This window comes from Prinia subflava, chromosome Z, assembly GCF_021018805.1.
Source record: "Prinia subflava isolate CZ2003 ecotype Zambia chromosome Z, Cam_Psub_1.2, whole genome shotgun sequence".
Taxonomy (NCBI): domain Eukaryota; kingdom Metazoa; phylum Chordata; class Aves; order Passeriformes; family Cisticolidae; genus Prinia; species Prinia subflava.
In genome coordinates this window covers 68,501,881-68,519,377 of record NC_086283.1, presented here as the reverse complement: position 1 = coordinate 68,519,377, position 17,497 = coordinate 68,501,881, and the positions used below count along the sequence as shown (strand labels likewise).

General features: G+C 37.2%; 1 protein-coding gene across 2 annotated transcripts in view; it reads left to right on the top strand.

Annotated features, from left to right (window-relative positions):
- Positions 1-17,497, top strand: part of SNX24 (sorting nexin 24) — an 88,712-nt gene that overhangs the window by 69,373 nt on the left and 1,842 nt on the right. The window contains exons 4-7 of one of the 2 annotated variants that reach the window (XR_010083537.1): positions 11,729-11,823; positions 12,975-13,007; positions 13,872-13,936; positions 16,250-16,371. Coding sequence is in view for 1 of the 2 variants with exons in the window: in XM_063423176.1 (XP_063279246.1) it covers positions 11,729-11,823; positions 12,975-13,007; positions 13,872-13,936 (193 nt within the window). In the remaining variant the exon portion in view is untranslated. The remainder of the gene's footprint in view (positions 1-11,728; positions 11,824-12,974; positions 13,008-13,871; positions 13,937-16,249; positions 16,372-17,497) is intronic. The other variant, XM_063423176.1, reaches the window with a different exon arrangement.

Here is a 17,497-nt window from a genome sequence, read left to right as displayed (position 1 = left end):
GAGTTCACCTGAACCATAAATACATTGAAAACTGAGGCTTAATAAGGTAGAGCAGCTTCAGAAGGAAGAGAGATTGTTGTCCAAAGTATGTCTTGTAATAACTACAATTTAACCAAATATCTGTATTAATGATTGTGAAGCTCTATCAACACCATAACAGTAGATTCTATGCAAGAAATGATCAAGCAAGTTGACATTAGTAACCTTTGCATAGTTAGGGGGAAAACACAATTAAAATAGTGCCTCTGCTTTCCTTTTTTTTTTTTTTTTTTTTTTTAATTTCCAGTACAGAAGTTGTGTTTCCCACTCTCCTATTGCATTTTATAGGTAACGAGACACATTTCCACACTTTCTCCTGGGTTCATACAATAAAGGACTTACCCTACTGGCTGCCTTACTGAACAGAGACCTGGTATTGATTACCTATCACACTGGCATCAGAACTACTCTTAGGATTCAATTTTTTTGTTGTTTTGCATATTTTATTGATCAAAAGTGGTAAATGAGCATCAAGCGTGCAAGAAGACGATGAATTGTTTACTTGCATAAAATAACCTTTCAATAAGGGAAGATGCATTGCTCACACTTTTGGTGCTGTTCTGCTGCCCGAAGCAGATGGCATTCAGCTGCTATTGATTTGCTCCTATAGTTACAGAGCAGCATGTAACAAGGCATGCTCATTTCTCTGAAAGCGAGGTGAGGTTTTTTGCCAGGGTGGCAGGAGTGAAAAAAGGAAGGATGGGGTTCTGAGGATTGTTTTGGGGTTGTGTTTTTTTACAAGAAAAACAGTGAAGCCCTGTGCAAATGAAAAGCAAGATTTCTGTGTTTGCAGAGGAAGGGAATTACTTTGTGCAGTTCTGGCACTTCTGATGATATTAATTCCTGATGCAGATTGAATCCATGAGCAAGCAAGTACTTAGGATTTTTAAAATAGCCACAATTTAGCATCACAATCTCTTGTCTTAACACACCACAAGTCTTAACTGCTATGTTTTTTTGATTTATACATGTTTTGTCCTACTTGTGTAAAGACTGTTGATTCATTAGCAAAATAAAATCATACTGCAATATGTTGGGCTTGATTCTGCCCAACAGCTAATTTCACTGAAGGATACAGAATTTAATAATTTGCTGCTGTATCTCTCCTGTAATCAAGGACATGCAGACATGACAAAGTCAGCTTTCTCTGAAAATTTATGTGGAAGGATATTTAATGCAGAATTTTGGCATGAACAAGATCTGTAATTCTTTTGCAGATTTTAACAAAATGCAAGGTATGTGATAGAAAAGGGTGTCATCAAATATAGTATAGTATATCAGTATAGGCATGTTTGTTCTAAGACAAAACATTTTAGTTAATTTGTAGTCTTAATCCTGAAAGAATAGTTTAGTGGCTGGTACTTGCAGAGTAGGGTACAGTCCTTGATCAATCTGTTTTCACATAGTAATAACCCAACTGTCAAAATCTACAAGTATTGTAGTATAAGAGTTAAATTCATACTCTTAGTGACAAAAGTGGACCATTAAAGTGTTTTGGCAACACATACTAAAGCCTTTTTTGCCCACCTGACTCTTCTGCAGTGACTTACTGCCAGAAAAGCTTAGTGTTGAGTTTGGACAGTCTTGAGAATCTTCCTGTTCTTATCTTATTTAGGAAAATAAGATTAAATAATTTGCTCCATTATGACTGCTCTACTGTCCTCCATTTCTTTTATATTGTATTTCTTCTTAGTGAAAATAATGTCTGAGTTATGACTCCTGGCAAAACATTGTCAATTCATAGTTAATAGCTAGTTATTTTTCAAGGATTTAATTTAAACATGCATATCAGTAGCTGTTAAAAAATTCTCTCCTTCATATAGTCAGATTTCTCTTTTCTGACACTGATTTCAGTTTGCTTGTGTAATTTATGAAATGCTACCTATGCTTTTTTAATATCCATATGGTTAAGTATCATTACATTTTGACTATTTGTTGTAATGCTTCCATCGCATAAACAGGCAAGAAGATGTTGAATCTTTGACTTTAACCTGTTGGTTCCAATACATAGCAGACATTTCTTATGAGTGTTTTTCAAAGCAAACCTCTGTGATTTTTCAGAAAACAGATAATTTTTAATCAATGGCTAATGCTGTCAGCACAGCATTTATTGCATTATTCTGAGTTGATTTGGTCTTGCTGTCTTGTGGGGTAAGGGAATGTTTGAAACATGAGAATGTTTACAAACACAAGTTAATATAAAGAACATGGATATATGTGTATTTTAAAACAGCATTTTCTCTTGCTATGAGAAAGTCCTTTGTTTTCACGAATTAAAACAAATACATTCATATTCTTTTTCAATACCTGTGGTGTTGTACTGTTAGGACTGACTCCAGTTTTCTTTGTTTTCTCCATCTCTGAGTTTGTCAGTAGTCAAAATATAGTTTGTGCTTCTTTGCTATTGTGTTAGCAACCACTTCCTCAAGTACAGAATCAAGATAGCAAAGTAAATTGCTAGTATATTAGCTATTCAGGGGAAAAAACAAAACAAACAAACCAAACCAAAACAAACAACAACAACAAAAAAAACCCCCAACAAAACACAACCAAAAAACCACAACCAAAAACCACAAAACCACACAAAATAGTCCCATACACAAATTTTTACCTTTCTTTTGCACATAAAGGTGTCTTGCACAAAACATGTATTTTCTTGTTGATTAAAATTTAAGTAAGCTTCAGAGTTTTTTTTTAAAAAAGCTACAATTTCCTTGTAGCTACACTCCCAACACTACAAAATAGCCTAGAGTACTTATTCAACATTGTATTTTGTGCTGAAAGGGCTACCAGCTCTCAAAACTAACAAACAAAGCCCCAAACCCACCACCATATAAATCCAAATATATTTTATCAGCTATGTTACCCCTGCTTTACCTCTGCAAAAATGACACAGTTGAGTTCATTAACCTCAAGTCTAGTGAATTTCTACATTCTCTTGTTTGGACTTCAGAATGGGTACCTGCTGCTTAGACTAATTAGTTTCAAAGGGAATGTAGAATCATTTCTCAAGAGTTTACTCTGACCCAAAACATCTGACAAGAAAATGTCATAGAGACAAAATAAGAAGTTATTGTAGAGTTGAATAGCATTTTTGTTACAGTATCTTGTAGAAACAATGCAGATGAGGAAATCATGCTCAGATGACTTTTAAATTTTTGATATGAGATTTGCATGAAATTGTCATTCTTGTGGAAAGCAAGGCTTGTTTTCACAGCTAAGTTCCTCAGACCTTATCAAACATCTGGCTCTTTCCTTGTTCTCAGCAAAGCCAGCAAAATGAGTTAGAGCTGTGGGAGATTCCTTATGAAGCTAAAAAGAAGTGAAAATGCTGTTATAGTAATCAGTAACTCGCTCCCCCATTCACTAATGGTCATTCTAAGAGCCATCATTGTTTTGTTCCATGTTTTCCAATATGCATTACTCAGAGCTCTGAGATAGGTTAGGTGTTCTCCTAACCTATCTTGTAACAACTTATTTATCTTTGTGAGGATCTTGTAACAACTTGCTTATCTTTGCTGAGTTTGCCTTAAGGCTTTTCATGGGGGGTTTGTCAAAAGCTTTTTGGAAATGAAAGAGGCTCTATCCTTTCAGGGTTCACATTAAGTATTGAAACAAAGTCTCTTTCCTCTGTTGTTACATCTAGTCAGTAACCATCTAAACAAAGTCTCTCAGTCACAGCAGTTCTGTGATATGTTTCCTTTCAGATGTGTTTATTTTTGTTCACAATAATTCTACTCCTTCTTGTTACTAAGTTATAAGTTACTAACTTCCTGGTACAGGCATATCACTTTATTAATACCTAATGGTATTAATAGGTATTAATGATTCTGTCATGGTATTATACTGTCATTGTCTATTGTTGTTATTATTATTACTACTATTATTGTTGTTACCATCATCATCATTAGTACTGTATTTTTTTAGTTCTCTAGTTCTAAAGCAGCTATAAATAATACGTTATACACTATTGTTAATCCAGAAAATTACTAAATTGAGTTTTCTTTGAAGGAATACTGTGCTTCTGCTGACTTGTTACTGTAATAACCAAATACATTTCTGTGTGGTTTATGACCTCAACTACAAAAAGCTTTGATGAGGATCCAAAAAAAAAAGGGAAAATGGAAGTGTATGCTGAGTTTTCTGAGTTTAAACCTGACAGTGATGAATGCTGATGGTTTCACAAATGGCCACTCATGCCTTGGATGGACATAGTCTCTGCTGGACAGCCAGGACCAGAGAGTGGAAGTGACTGGAGGTACATCCAGTTCATGGCCAGTCACAAGTGCTGTTCCCCAGGGCTCAGTGTTTGAACAGCCCTGTTTAAAATCTTTACCCATAACCTGGATGTGGGGATCAAGTGCACGCTCTGTCGGTTTACAGATGACACCAAGTTGGGTGGGAGTGTTGATCTGCTGGAAGGTAGGAAGGCTCTGCAGAGGGATCTGGAAAGGCTGGACTGATGGGCTGAAACCAAGATGACGAGGTTCAGCAGAGGAAGTTCCAGGTCCTGCACTTTGGTCACAACATCCCCAAGCAGTGCTACAGTCTGGGGGCAGAGTGGCTGGAAAGTGGCCCAGCAGAAAAGGATGTGGGGGTGCTGGTTGGCAGTAGCTGAACATGAGCCAGCAGTGTGCCCAGATGGCCAGAAAGGCCAAAGGCATCCTGGCTTGCGTCCACAATAGTGGCGTGCCCAGCGTGACGAGGGCCTGCCCTGGATTGTCCTCTTGTACTGGGCACTGGTGATGATGCCACACCTTAAATCCTGGATTCAGATCTGGGCCCCTCAGCTCAAGGACGTTGAAGTGCTGGAGCATGTCCAGCGGAGGGCAGTGAAGCTAGGGAAGGGTCTGGAGCACTATTCCTGTGGGGAACAGCTGAGGGAGCTGGGAGTGTTTTGCCTGGAGAAAATTTTTCTCGGAGGGGACTTGTTCACTCAATACAACCACAGGAAAGGAGTTTGTGGCAGAATGGGGGTTGGTCTCCTCTTTCAGATAAGAAGTGTCAGGTTAACAGGAAATGGCCTCTAGTTGAGCCAGGGGAGGTTTAGATCAGATGAGAGAAAATTCCTTCAAGGAATAAGTTGTCAAGCATTGAAATAAACTGTCCAGGGAAGTAGTTGAGTCACCATCCCTGGAAGTATTTAAAAGACATACAGATGTGGCACACAGGGACTTGATTTTGTGATAGATTCAGCAGTTCTGGGTTAAGGGTTGGTCTTAAAGATCTTTTCCCACCTAAATAATTCTACAGTTCTAAGAAAGGATTGTCACACACAAGTAAACAGGAATGTACACTAAACCCTCATATTTAGTGGAAGAAGGTTAGGACTTGCAAATTTGGAAAATCTAGAGCTGACATCTGACATACTCACCTTAAAATAGATGATGTATTTATGATAGTATTTAGTTACCTGGTAAGTTCTGTTGCAGGGTTTTGCTTCTTTTTCCCATGCAACATTCTCCCTGATGCACAAGGATCTGCATAGGAGGAGGGCAGTACCTGACTGACAGAAAACAAAAAACTATCCATTTTGAAATTTGCCAGGTGTTACAGTTTGCAACAACGTTTCTTCACTTCTTCTCTTTCTTTTATTTTTCTATTTGTCTTAGTGGTCTCTTTCCTTGGCATTTCTCAAAATGTAATTTCTAGGTAACAGGTGTCTCTGGTAGTGGACAGCAGAAACTGCCTGAATAGGGAAAATACATGTGCTTCTGGTGACATGAATTTTGCAGTGTGCAGTTCTTGTGGCTGGTTTGTACCTAGAGTGTTTTTTGAGGAAATTCTGCCATTTACCAGTGAATGTGTTAGTCTGAGAGGTTGTGTAAGAGGACTAAGATGCTGCCTGTCTCAGGTGAGTGTCCTAGTGCTCCATGACACTGTCTGTTAGAGCTTACCCTGGGAGAGGGATTGGCAGAGGGCAGGATAAGTGAGGCACCTTGCTTCTCCGGAATGCTCAGTGGTTTTTTTACTGTCACATATTTGTAGCACCTGTTTGCTATCACCACTGCTATTCACATTGTCTTAATTACTTGTTAATTTTCCATGTTCCTAGTGGTCTATTACTTCTGAAAATACTTCAGTTTGCACATTTTGAAATCAGGATCTAATTTTGTGTCTGTCATTAATGGCTGTATTCATTCTTTGTATTACTTTTTCTTGTTACTTATTTTTAAAAGTGCTTCTTGTTCCTGCTAAGTTTTTACAGTATCATTAACTTGGCCTGCCCTTCTTTTCTTTTCTGCCTGTTTCTTTTCCTTTTGCTCTGTTGATTTCTTCATTTCTCATCCAGCTTTGTCTTAACCTCCAGTCCTTTGAGCAGTATGTCAGGAAATTGTATTGACCACTTTCATTTGTATTTTTCAAAGGAACTCTTCTTGCACTTTGTTTCTAATCATTCAAGGACTAGTCTCCTCTTTTACTGAAGAGAAGTTCACTGTTTGCTCCCACTAAATTATGTTCCCAGTTTTCTGGAGAAAAATTCTATGTTTTATTTTTCATGTCAAATGGATTTGTAGATTTGTATATTTCTAGACTTAGCCACAAGTCTGCATTTAGTAGATAAATATTAGTTGGAACTGTAACTGTGTTTTCAACTAGGTTTCTAACTAAAGTGGTCTCATCTTAAGGCCTATGTGGTAGTATTTTTAATCAAAATTACTAATCTGCCTTGTAGTGTAACTTATAGACACTGTCATGAATTCTTGCATACACATTTGATAATGATCCAGCAGTCATTTAACCTATTGGGCTTCCCTTTCATCTCATTTATCCTTTGTGTGAGTACTATGAGAGATGGATTTGTCACTCATGAGACACTGGGGGAGTTTTAAGCTCACAGGGAGTATCCTCCAGTCGTGAAATTCAGAGGTGCAACTCCCCTCTGTCTTTTTTTTTTAATACTTGTGACTATCTTTCAGGTAGTTCAGTTGGAATGTCTGGATCTTTGTTGGATGTATTTTGTCTTAGAGTACCTTTAGCCAACATTTGTTCTGTTTCAAGCTCCACTGCATGGATATCACTCTTACTGTTGACTTCCCTTTGATACAGTGTGGGAGAGTTAACTAGCTGATACTTCATATGGAGCATCACTTCTGTGTTGTTGTACGTGTGTTTGCACACTTCTTGAAACTTTTTAAGCATGTTTGATAACTCCTTCTATTCATACATATGTGTATACCTCTGGTAGTAATGAAAAGTGGAAATTAATTTTAGAATTAATCCTAGTTAATAACCTCTAACAAGCCTCATTGAACAAGGGAGTGAGTTTCTTCATAGTCCTTCACAATGGATACTATAAAACATGATTGTATCTGCTATTACTTTAAAGAAAAGCTTAATCTTAAAAGTCTTGTTCCTTTTTCTACTTGGTTTTTAGCTAATGTGTTATTTTGATAACCTTTTTATCATTTCATGGGACTGTGTAAAGCAGTTCAGGAAAAGCAGGTTAATAGAAGAATATAGACTCTAAAATGTTCTAAAAGATGAGGATTTTGGTCCCAGTGGAGACTGACACTCCAGCCTACTTACTGTAGCTGGAATGTATTGATTTTCTTTTCCCCCATTTTCGCTGCACCACTGAATTAGGTATGGTGAAGCATCTTTCCCTGTGAAGAGAGGAAAAACTGTCATGAACTTTTTCACCCTAGCAGTACAGCCTTTCAAACTAAACCCGAATGAATGGAAAAGTCTGTAAGAACCCTCAGCTCCCACTCTCTTTTCTCCTGTCCAACTGCTCTTCCAGCAACCTCAAGAAAGTGTGATAGAAGACTGTAAGAATTTGATTTTTAAATCTTTCTTCATTAAAACCAGCAATAATAACAATAATAATAATAGAAAATGATGCATTTCTGTGGCACAATCTCCAAAGGTTAGCAAAGTGGTCTTGTTTAGGTTTTCAGCAAGATGTTCAGTTACTGTTATAATTGGCTGATGAGTAGGTTTGGGCCTAACTAGAATGCCAGTGTTCGATTTCACAGTGTCCTCTGTGAAGATATGTCACCATTTACCCTGGCTTTAGTGACAATTTTCTAAAAAGGAAACTCCTGGGAAATCATTATGCTGTTTATATGTCTCCCTTGTTGGAGAGCATTATCCTGTGATATTTTAGGACTGTTTTCCACTGCATGATGGCATCTAGCTAAGGTTAAGGCAGAACAAGTCCCTTTGCAATTTTGTGACTATATTTTACTTACTGAAGGAGAAAAGATAACCGACAATTAAGTATTTCAGATGTCACTGAAAGAACATGTGCAACTAATCAATGACATCCTTAGGGAACATGATTTTATGAAACTGATAAGGTAGAAAAATTGGGGATTTTGTGATTTGTCTTACATAATAATAATTGCACCCTTCCAATGAAAAAGACATTTCTGCTGATGTAAACATCAGACTTTCCCTTGTGTTGTGTTGTGGGTTTTTCTCCTGAAGCACAGAGTAGTTCATTAAAGTGTGACAGTAACAGATAAACACCCTTTACAATTTTCTTAGAAAATATGGCACTTTTAGTTCAGCTGAAATCAATGAGTTGAAAAATGTGTTTCTGGAGTCACTTCCCAAATCACTTGCTAGAGGTTGTGTTAGCTGATTTTGTTTTGGGGGAAGAGAGGTTTTATTTCCTTTAGGAAGAAAATACACATCCTGGGGGTTTTTTTTCTTAAATTAGCCTACTTAGCAATATTTGAAATTCATTGCTATGATATTGATAGAATTTGTGAACAAAAATTCACATTACAAAGAAACTAAGTGTGAGGTTTTATTTCTTTGAAAGTATTTATCCTTCTTTTTCTGATGACGGAGCAAACAAGGTAGTCATACTTAGATGCCAATATCATATATTCACTTGAACAGATACTTCAGTTGAGTAATTACATCACAAATTATAGGTAGTGGTTGAGAAACTTTACCTGCTGGTTCCTTTTCTGCACACCTATCATTTAAAGGTTGTCAGATTTGCAAAATATGGATTTCTTACAAGTTTTCAGACAGAAGTAAAAAAAAATCTGTTGTGTTATGGGTTGTTCCAGGTAAACTAAGACTAATTATAATAATATTTCTGATTTAAGAGTATTTTTTTAAAACTTTAATCGGGAGCTGAGAATGCTTAGGTTTTTTTCTAGACATTGACTTTGAGTCACCACCAGAATTAGGAGATGTGTTTAGACATACACACCTAAACCTTTGTGACAGGCTGGTGCTTGTGGGGGTTTTGTTTTGGTATTGGCTGCTTGCTTGCTTGGTTGCTTGGTTGATTTGGGGTTTGTGTGGTTGGTTTGTGTGGGGGTTTTTTGTTATTTTTTCTTTAGTTTGGATTAGTTTTATTGTTGTTTTTGTTATCAGGATTTTTTTTGTCCTTTGGTTTCCAGTGTATTTTAAATGACAGGATTATGTCCTCAGCCCTTGTTGAATCAAAGCCAATAAGAAGATAATTTGCCCCCAGTAGTGAAATTAACTTGTAAACTTTGTATTTTTATTTTTAATGCTAAAAAATCCATATCACACTACACTACATCACTTTAAAAATCCTCCTTTGGTCAACGCAGTCATTCCTTCCTTCATAAAATTCTGGAAACAACAAAATTCCCAGTCAGCAGAGGTGGTGTACAAATACAGTGCAATGCAAAATTGCCTTTGCTTCTCTGCAAATTCTACATTTTTGAGTTTAGTGATCACCAAAGCAGAGTTATTGACAGCTAACAAACTGTATGGTTTAACACACTCTTTGCTTACAGCTTCTTGTGAAAGGTATTTGGTCAGGCCAGGATTGACAGGGCTTGGGTTGGCTTGATACAGGTTGTGGGGAAAAAAAAAATCAAAACAGAATATTAATCTCAAGTGAGTGGAAGTAGAAGTGAATAGGCTTTTAAGAGCTGTCAGTAGTTTAGCTTTTATATAATGGTGTATCCTTCTGTTCTTCCCTGCTCCAGTCAGCAGCCTCAGCAGGCAGCTCAACTTTTAGAAAAAGCTGTCAATAGTTGTAAGTATGAAGTCGCATATAAGCACTGGATGCCCTTAAACATCTTTCTATGACTTTTTGCAGTTCCTCATTGCATATAATTAGCAAGATGGTTTTATTTGAGCCGGTCATACACATTTCTATGCAATTCACACACCCTCTGAATATGCATCCAGCCCCACATCTTCTTTTGTGCATAACCTGAATGCAGAACGGGATAAATTTTGCAGCAGCAAAGTGCTGATTTTGCAGAATGCAAACAAAGTGGCATTTTTTTAATGCAGCATCTTCATATAGAGGTGAGCTGAAAGGCTTAATGCTTACCAACATCTTAGACCTCCTTGTTTGTTACATCCCTTGAAATCAAGAACAGACAAGTTCAAAAGCTGCATTTTTCCTTGTTCTTTTCTTCAAACATTTTAGTGATGGCCTCAGCTGTTGAGCAAGTGTAGCCTCTGAATTCAGACTTGCAGATGTAACATAAAAAAAGATACAGATTTCAAATAAGTTTGTTTTTAAATGCTTTCAAGTCCATTCACATCTTGTGTAGTTTTAAGATTAAGCAGGTTTTCCTTAGACAAATAACCAAACTATTTGCTATAAAACCTTCTACATTTTAATGTAGATGACTTCTAGATGTCTCTTCCAACCTTTCTCTTTTTTTGTGATCCTGCTATCCTCTATATACCATTGTGTCTCCCTTGTGATATTGTAATATAAAAGAATACACATGCAGGAGTAAGTTACCTCCTGAATGTAAGAGTAATGTGTCTTTCCATCACCAGACTTGCTTCTTCTTTGTGTTAATTTCTTCTATCATAGGGTGGGAAAGTGAACAAGATGAACATGGAAAGCTTCGCTTCTAGGAGTCAATTTAATTTTAAATCCAGTGAAGTTTTTTCCATTCATACATTCACTTCAGATCAGGCCTTTGTAAAAGAAATCTCTTTAAGAAAGCTTGTGGCTTCCTTCTTGTGAAATACACATGTTTTCAGAATGTATGTCAGTATGAACAGTAAAGAAATAAGAGCTTTCAGGTGAGACATTTGTTGAATTTATGAACTGGTTTTCTTTGCCTTGTAAAAGCTGTAAATCATCTCATCAAAGGAAAAAAACCAGAGGATGTAGTCTGGCCATTATGTGGTCATTGTATCATGTTTGTGGAAGAATATGGCAAGTTTGGCCAGCAGCTGCCTGGTCAGAGCTTGTCATTTAGAGCTGTAGCGCAGATACATGGACTTACATTGTAAGCTGACCTGTCAAGCCAAGCAAGGAGTTTCCCTTGTTGTCATTTACCAAGATGTGCATTAATAAAACTGCAGAAAGTGGAGACAACTTCTGATCGTAAGCCAGATGGTAGTCTTCTGTGAGATGAACATGAAAGCACTGAGCTGAGGCTATTTTATATATCAAATAAACAGAATTTTATTCACAAATGAACATGCCAGTAACTTCGTTCCAGAACCAGACATCTCTGCTTGAGAAGCATGTAGGTTGGCACCAGTGATGGCAGGTGAAAAAGAATGTAGTACCATAGGCTGAATGTATTTCTAAGTGATTCATCAAGAACTGTGGTTTTCCTATCAAAATGAGGCATTCCAAAATAGGTGTAAAAAAATGGAAAGTTAAAAATATTGCAAGAGAGAAATGTTTTAATAGCTTGAATGGAACTGTGCAATATCTAAAATACTTTTTAAAACATGGGTTCCTATTGTGCCTTTTTTTTTACAGACAGTCATTTTAGAAAATGAAGAGCTCCCTAAGATATTTCTTGATTTTCTGAATGTTCGTCATGTACCTACCTTGCCAAAAGCAGAAAGCTGTGGGTAAGCTCTCCTTTACTGAAAAATATATGGAGGCCAAAAGGCCCATATCCACTCAGTGCTGATGCAATTCCATTGACTTAAAATGGTCTTGCTGCCAACTCTAACACTGTAAAATAAATGGGCATTAGGTTCATGTTAAGTATGTTTATATATCCCCTAAAGGTCGTAAAATAAATCCAGCATGTTCAAAGACAGAAAGGAAGTTTAATGTAATATTCTTGGAAAGCAAAGGAGAGCTTAGATGAGAAAAATATGACTTTCTTGTAGATCATGAAGTATCTACTGAAATGTAAGATATTCGTAAGCACTCACTAAAATTGCATAGAAAGCCTTTGCATGTGTTTTATGATCATAATACCTGCACAAAATAGAAGCTCATTCCGTGATAATTTAATGATCTCACTCTGTGTGTTCATAAATTAGGTTCTTTTGCCATTCTGATGACAGTGACTCAATTGCCCATCCCTTGGGAATGGTTCCTAACCAGAGTGGCAGAAGGCAATCATAGTACGATGAGTGTAACGACTACAGAAATACCCAAATCAGTGTAACTGGAAGCTCTGTTACCATCTGCAGCTGTGAGCTTTGCAGGGAGAATTTATTTTGCTATGTAAGATGACGTGGCTGATAGTGCAGAAGCATTACCAGAATGTGCTCCCCAGAAAGCAACATGGCCCTTTTCCATTTTGGGAAAGCTGTTTGGATCTGTAGTGGTGAGAATGAAAGTTTACCTGAAGATAATTTTGAGGCCCTCTTAGAGAGACTTGGAGGTCTCTGTGGCCCAGAGCAGTGTCCAGAGTGATTCAGGAGCTATTAGGCTTGTAGTTTTCAGTTGCAGTTAATGACATCGGCCAGTATCTTCAGTGGAACCACACCCCAACACTTCACAGAGAGAGAGAGAGAGAGAGAGAGAGAGAGAGAGAGAGAGAGAGAGAGAGAGAGATGGAAATTAATCTGTTACAGTAAAAGGTATGCTGTAATTTTCAAGTAGGGGTGGTTATAAAATGATACAATCTCCCATGTGTATTTCCTTATGTGGCATTACGTGGCCACTGACCAGAATCGCTTTGGTGATTCATAAAGGATTTGGGAGTTTTAATTGTAAAATTAATTTTGTTGTAACCAAAGCTTCCCTCTCACTTTACTTGCAGCTCTTTTGATGAAACAGAATCTGAAGAATCAAGGTGAGCTTGATTTCTGCTCTTTGTAGGGTACCTGATTAATAAACTACTTAAATGATTGGTATTTACTTTATTTGTTCCTTGCAGATAACAAATTAGAAGTCATTTAGCATTAAAATTAGATGTATTTGTTAAATTCTACCATCAGCTGTGCTATATCTCTCCATATTTAGTGTGGTTTGAACATTGTTATGCTAGTGTTGAGAAATTCCTTACAAAACTGACAGAATACTGCCAGCTCCAAAATATATCTGAGAATGTATTTTTTGTAGCAAGAAGATTCAGCAAAAGAAATTAGAGGTCTGGGTTGTTCTCTATGCATTTAGAGTTTCATCTGCATCTGGCTGCACCTATTGGAATGTATATGTACAGAGCAGAGTGGAGAGGGCTGGGGGAGGCTGTCCGTGCTGTGGCTGAGGGTGAGAGTCAGGTGTGGGGGGCTTCCAAGGACTTCTCTCCATGGGTGGTGGGTTCTTACCTCTCCGGGGGCTGTAAGAACATGGTGATATTTTGAGTGTTCTTGGTGGCCTGGAGAGCCTATGGGCATGGAGCCTGGTTGTAGATGGTCTGGTAGCCTGCATGACACCACATGCTAGGGAGCAGAGCAGAATCAAGAGGTCTCAGAACCAGCTGCAAGCCACTCCTCCTGGATGCAGCCCCATCACTCCAGCTTGACATTCACTATATGGCTGAGGAGCAGCGAGCTTTGCTTCCAGGAGATGGAGCCTGCCCTTCTGGGCAGCACTGGTGTGCGGAACCGCACTGCAGGGCTCCTGCAGCTCAACCCCTCACTTTAGCAAAACTAGTTCGTAGAATAGTCTGTTTGCTGTCCCTTGATACTGACATCCCTGTTCTTGCCCTTTCCAGCAAACTGTCCCACCAGCCTGTGCTGCTGTTCCTAAGGGATCCATATGTCTTGCCTAAAGCCAACGGTAATCAAACCTGTCATCTGTTAACAGCACTTTACTGATCTGACCCTGCACTGCATAAACCACATTATTATTATTAATACTGGCCTAGTCAAATGACACTGGTCCAAAATCTAATAACCTGCCAATAAAACAATAGTTCTTGTGTCAAAAACCATTAAAATACCAAGTGGGATGGGTGATTTGTAAAAGGGTGGAATTTTCTCCCCCAGTTGTTCTCTCAGGGAAACCTACTGAGAATTCAAATCAAAAGATAAAGAACACTGCTTTTCTTTTTTTGTTGCTGACCCTTTGGCTGTTGTGCCTGAAGGATGTGAACTTGGAGGCCCAGTCCTTTGTACGTGCTTTTTCCCTAAACATCAGTTGAGCTACTGCAAGCATGTTTGTATTTCTGTTTGGATTATTATTATTATCTTTTATAACCTCTGGAGCGCTTTACAGGGAAATAAAAGTGTACTTTAGGTGTAAGTGATTTTCTCAGGACATTTACATTACACTTATATGGTTCGAAAGAGTGTTTGAAATTGTTATAAACTCTTCAATATAAAAAGTTCTTTAAGTTAATGATCCAGAGAATTTACCCTGTCTTAAATTAAATGTGTGCAGGGGAAAAAAGTACTGTTTTCAGAGTGTTTTTTTTCTTGGCTTTGTCATTTTACTTGTTTGAACTTTTTGTTTCTACTAAATATTTTATTAAGAAATGTAATATGCTTTCAGAAGAGAATTTTCTCCCTGAGCTTGAGATAGATTCTTTTTTAATGTGGCATTTTGTTTAATTTTACAAAATACTATGTAGAAATCATATTCTCACACTGCCTTGAAATTCATTAAATTTTTAAGAATAAATTTAGGAAAGAATACTTTTTCACTTTTCCTAGACAATGGAGTGTACTTGTGTGTTATTTTCTCAAGATGTTTATTGAGGAGAGGGCATAAGGAGGACAAAGCCAATCTCTTCAGTGCTGCCCTGTGATAAGGCTAGAACATAAGGAACATTTTCCCAAGCCCAGACACAGGTTGCCCAGAGCGGTGTTGGGTCTCCACTCTTGGAGACACTCAGAAGCTGCCTGGTCCTGGGTGACTGCCTGCAGGTGCTCCTGCTTGAACATGGGTTTGGACCAGATCACCTCTAGTCATCTCCCAACTGCAGCTATTCTGTGGTTCTGTTGTTTTTTCAAACTGTTTTTCTAAAACCAGAGGGACAAGCTCATGTATTTTGAGAGGGTTAAGTAGTCTCTCTTGCAGGGAGTGTCCACACTAGGAGTAGTGGGGCCAAACACTCTTGACCCTATGAAGTGTTACTGAACTCTGGCGTACAACTAGAGTGAAACACGGACAACAGAGGTCCAGTGTGATTCAGGTTCACATCAAAAGACACATTACAAGGTTGTTTAGCTTTTACTTTGACTTAGCACTAGTCTGATCTCACAGACTGAATGGTCATTTGAGGCTGAAGTGCAAATCACAAAATTGATGAACCAAAGCACGGTAAGGGGAGGAGGTCACTGCACAGGGTCATGTCTGACCCAAGTGACAACAGTAATAAAGAATCACCCACAGAGTAACCTCTGTTTAAAATTTGGTCCAGATGCTGCCTATACTAATATTTAGAATGAGCCACATTGCATGTCTTAATCTTAATGTTTAATGTTCCTCTAATTGTATACTTGATTCCTCAAGAGCCTGGTATAAATTACAAACATCATGTAAATCCGTACCATTCTGAAGAGAGAAAATGGACTTCATATACAGTTATCCCAAAAAATTGAGATGGTGCTTAGTATTTCCAGCCCACATGTAACATTTTCTGTAAAACTGCAAGATTCTGCAGTTCCATCATGGTATTTATCTCCCTTCCATAATGTGTACTCTGAGTAAGGGTTTTTGTGAAATCATTAGGAACTTTGCAATTAATTTTGTAACTGTTCTTTTAAGTAATGCGAAAAGGCCTTAAGATAAAGGCCTCTTCTAATGAGTAACATTTAAATATTGAGTAGGCCTCATTAATGACATCTGAAACAAAGGACATTTCAGATTTTTGCCAAGCCATTTTCTGGCCTTGATCCACAGTATTTAGAATTCTATACTGCAAGTGAATATTGTTTGTATGTGAAAGCCCTAAAACATGACATACACTGCAAGTCGTTCTGTAACTTAATAAATAAAATACAAATTAGAATGTGAGTTGTGGTTTAAAAAAGGAAGAGGAAAACCAAGGCCTGAATCTAGAGGATCTACTAGTTGACGCACGTCTAGTTATAAAGAAACAAAGTTTTAACACAACTACCATTGCCTTTAATTCTTCTTCATTTTTAGTTTGCAGCACAGAGAAAATATAGATGAGCTTTCTAAAATTTTCCCTCTCAGATCAGTTCTTACTTTGATAGAGCCTGATTCCTTTGTAAAAACAGCCAAGGCTGTTCAACCTGTGACCAAAAGTAAGTGTTCATTAACAAATAAATATTTGTTGTATGTTTTCTTTGAAGAAGGTGGATTTCAATCAGAAGTCTTTCCTGGATATAGGAATACTTGTGTTAATGTATTTCAATAAATAGGAAATAGTGTGAGTTTTAAACAAAATAAATAACTATTTCTGGAATATAATACTCAAAGAACATTTTTACCCTGTCATTGCATTGTTACTTGTCTTTATAAAATATAATCTTGCCAGTGTTCCAATATTATTCTTATATTTTAAGCCCAATACTGGGCTTTAAACACTGTTGAATTGCAGGACAATTTTTCCAGAAATAAGATGCACAGTTACAGACCTCATTGATTTTCAGATTCCATTTGTCATGATGTATCTAACGGTCTAAGCGTGCAAGTGCACATTACTTTTGTGTAAGGGTATTGGGAGAAAACAAAAAGTAATGTTCTCAAGAAAAATAAAGGAAAAACCTAACATGCTTCAAATTGGAGATGACACCTTGGAAGCTAAAAAATGGGGTCTTAGACTTACTGTCACTTGTTTGAAAATTGTTCTGATGATTCTTTAAGCCATGAAAATATCACAGATCTGCAAGACTATGCTTTTTTGTGTTCATACTTAAGTTATATATATATACTTTAGTTTTATTTAACTTAAATTGATATGCTTGATTTAGGCAGAAAAGGCTCATATTAAATCTAATGTGTGAGATTGTATCATTTTGAAAACCAATCCTTATTTTCCTATATATACTGTATGTTATAGAAAAACCAACTGATTTCTGGAACTGCATCATTTAATCTAGAAGGAAAGATCACCTTTACAAGTGTATTTTGGTAACATTAATGACAACTGCCTAGGGTTATTCTGCCTGGGTAATTTGGGACAGATGAATTTACAGGATTAAAGGAAACATTATTGGATTCAAAATATTAGCAAGTAATTTATAATTATGACTTACTATGAGAAGCTGGGTAGAATTATGCATATATTGTTTACAGTGGAGGTTACAGTTCATGAAAACATCCTAAAATATCTCTGTTCATAACAGCTGTAATATTCTATTAGTAACAATGAAATAACCCATTTAACACAATGAGGATTGTTTTTATAGGGCCCAAATCTACTTCTGC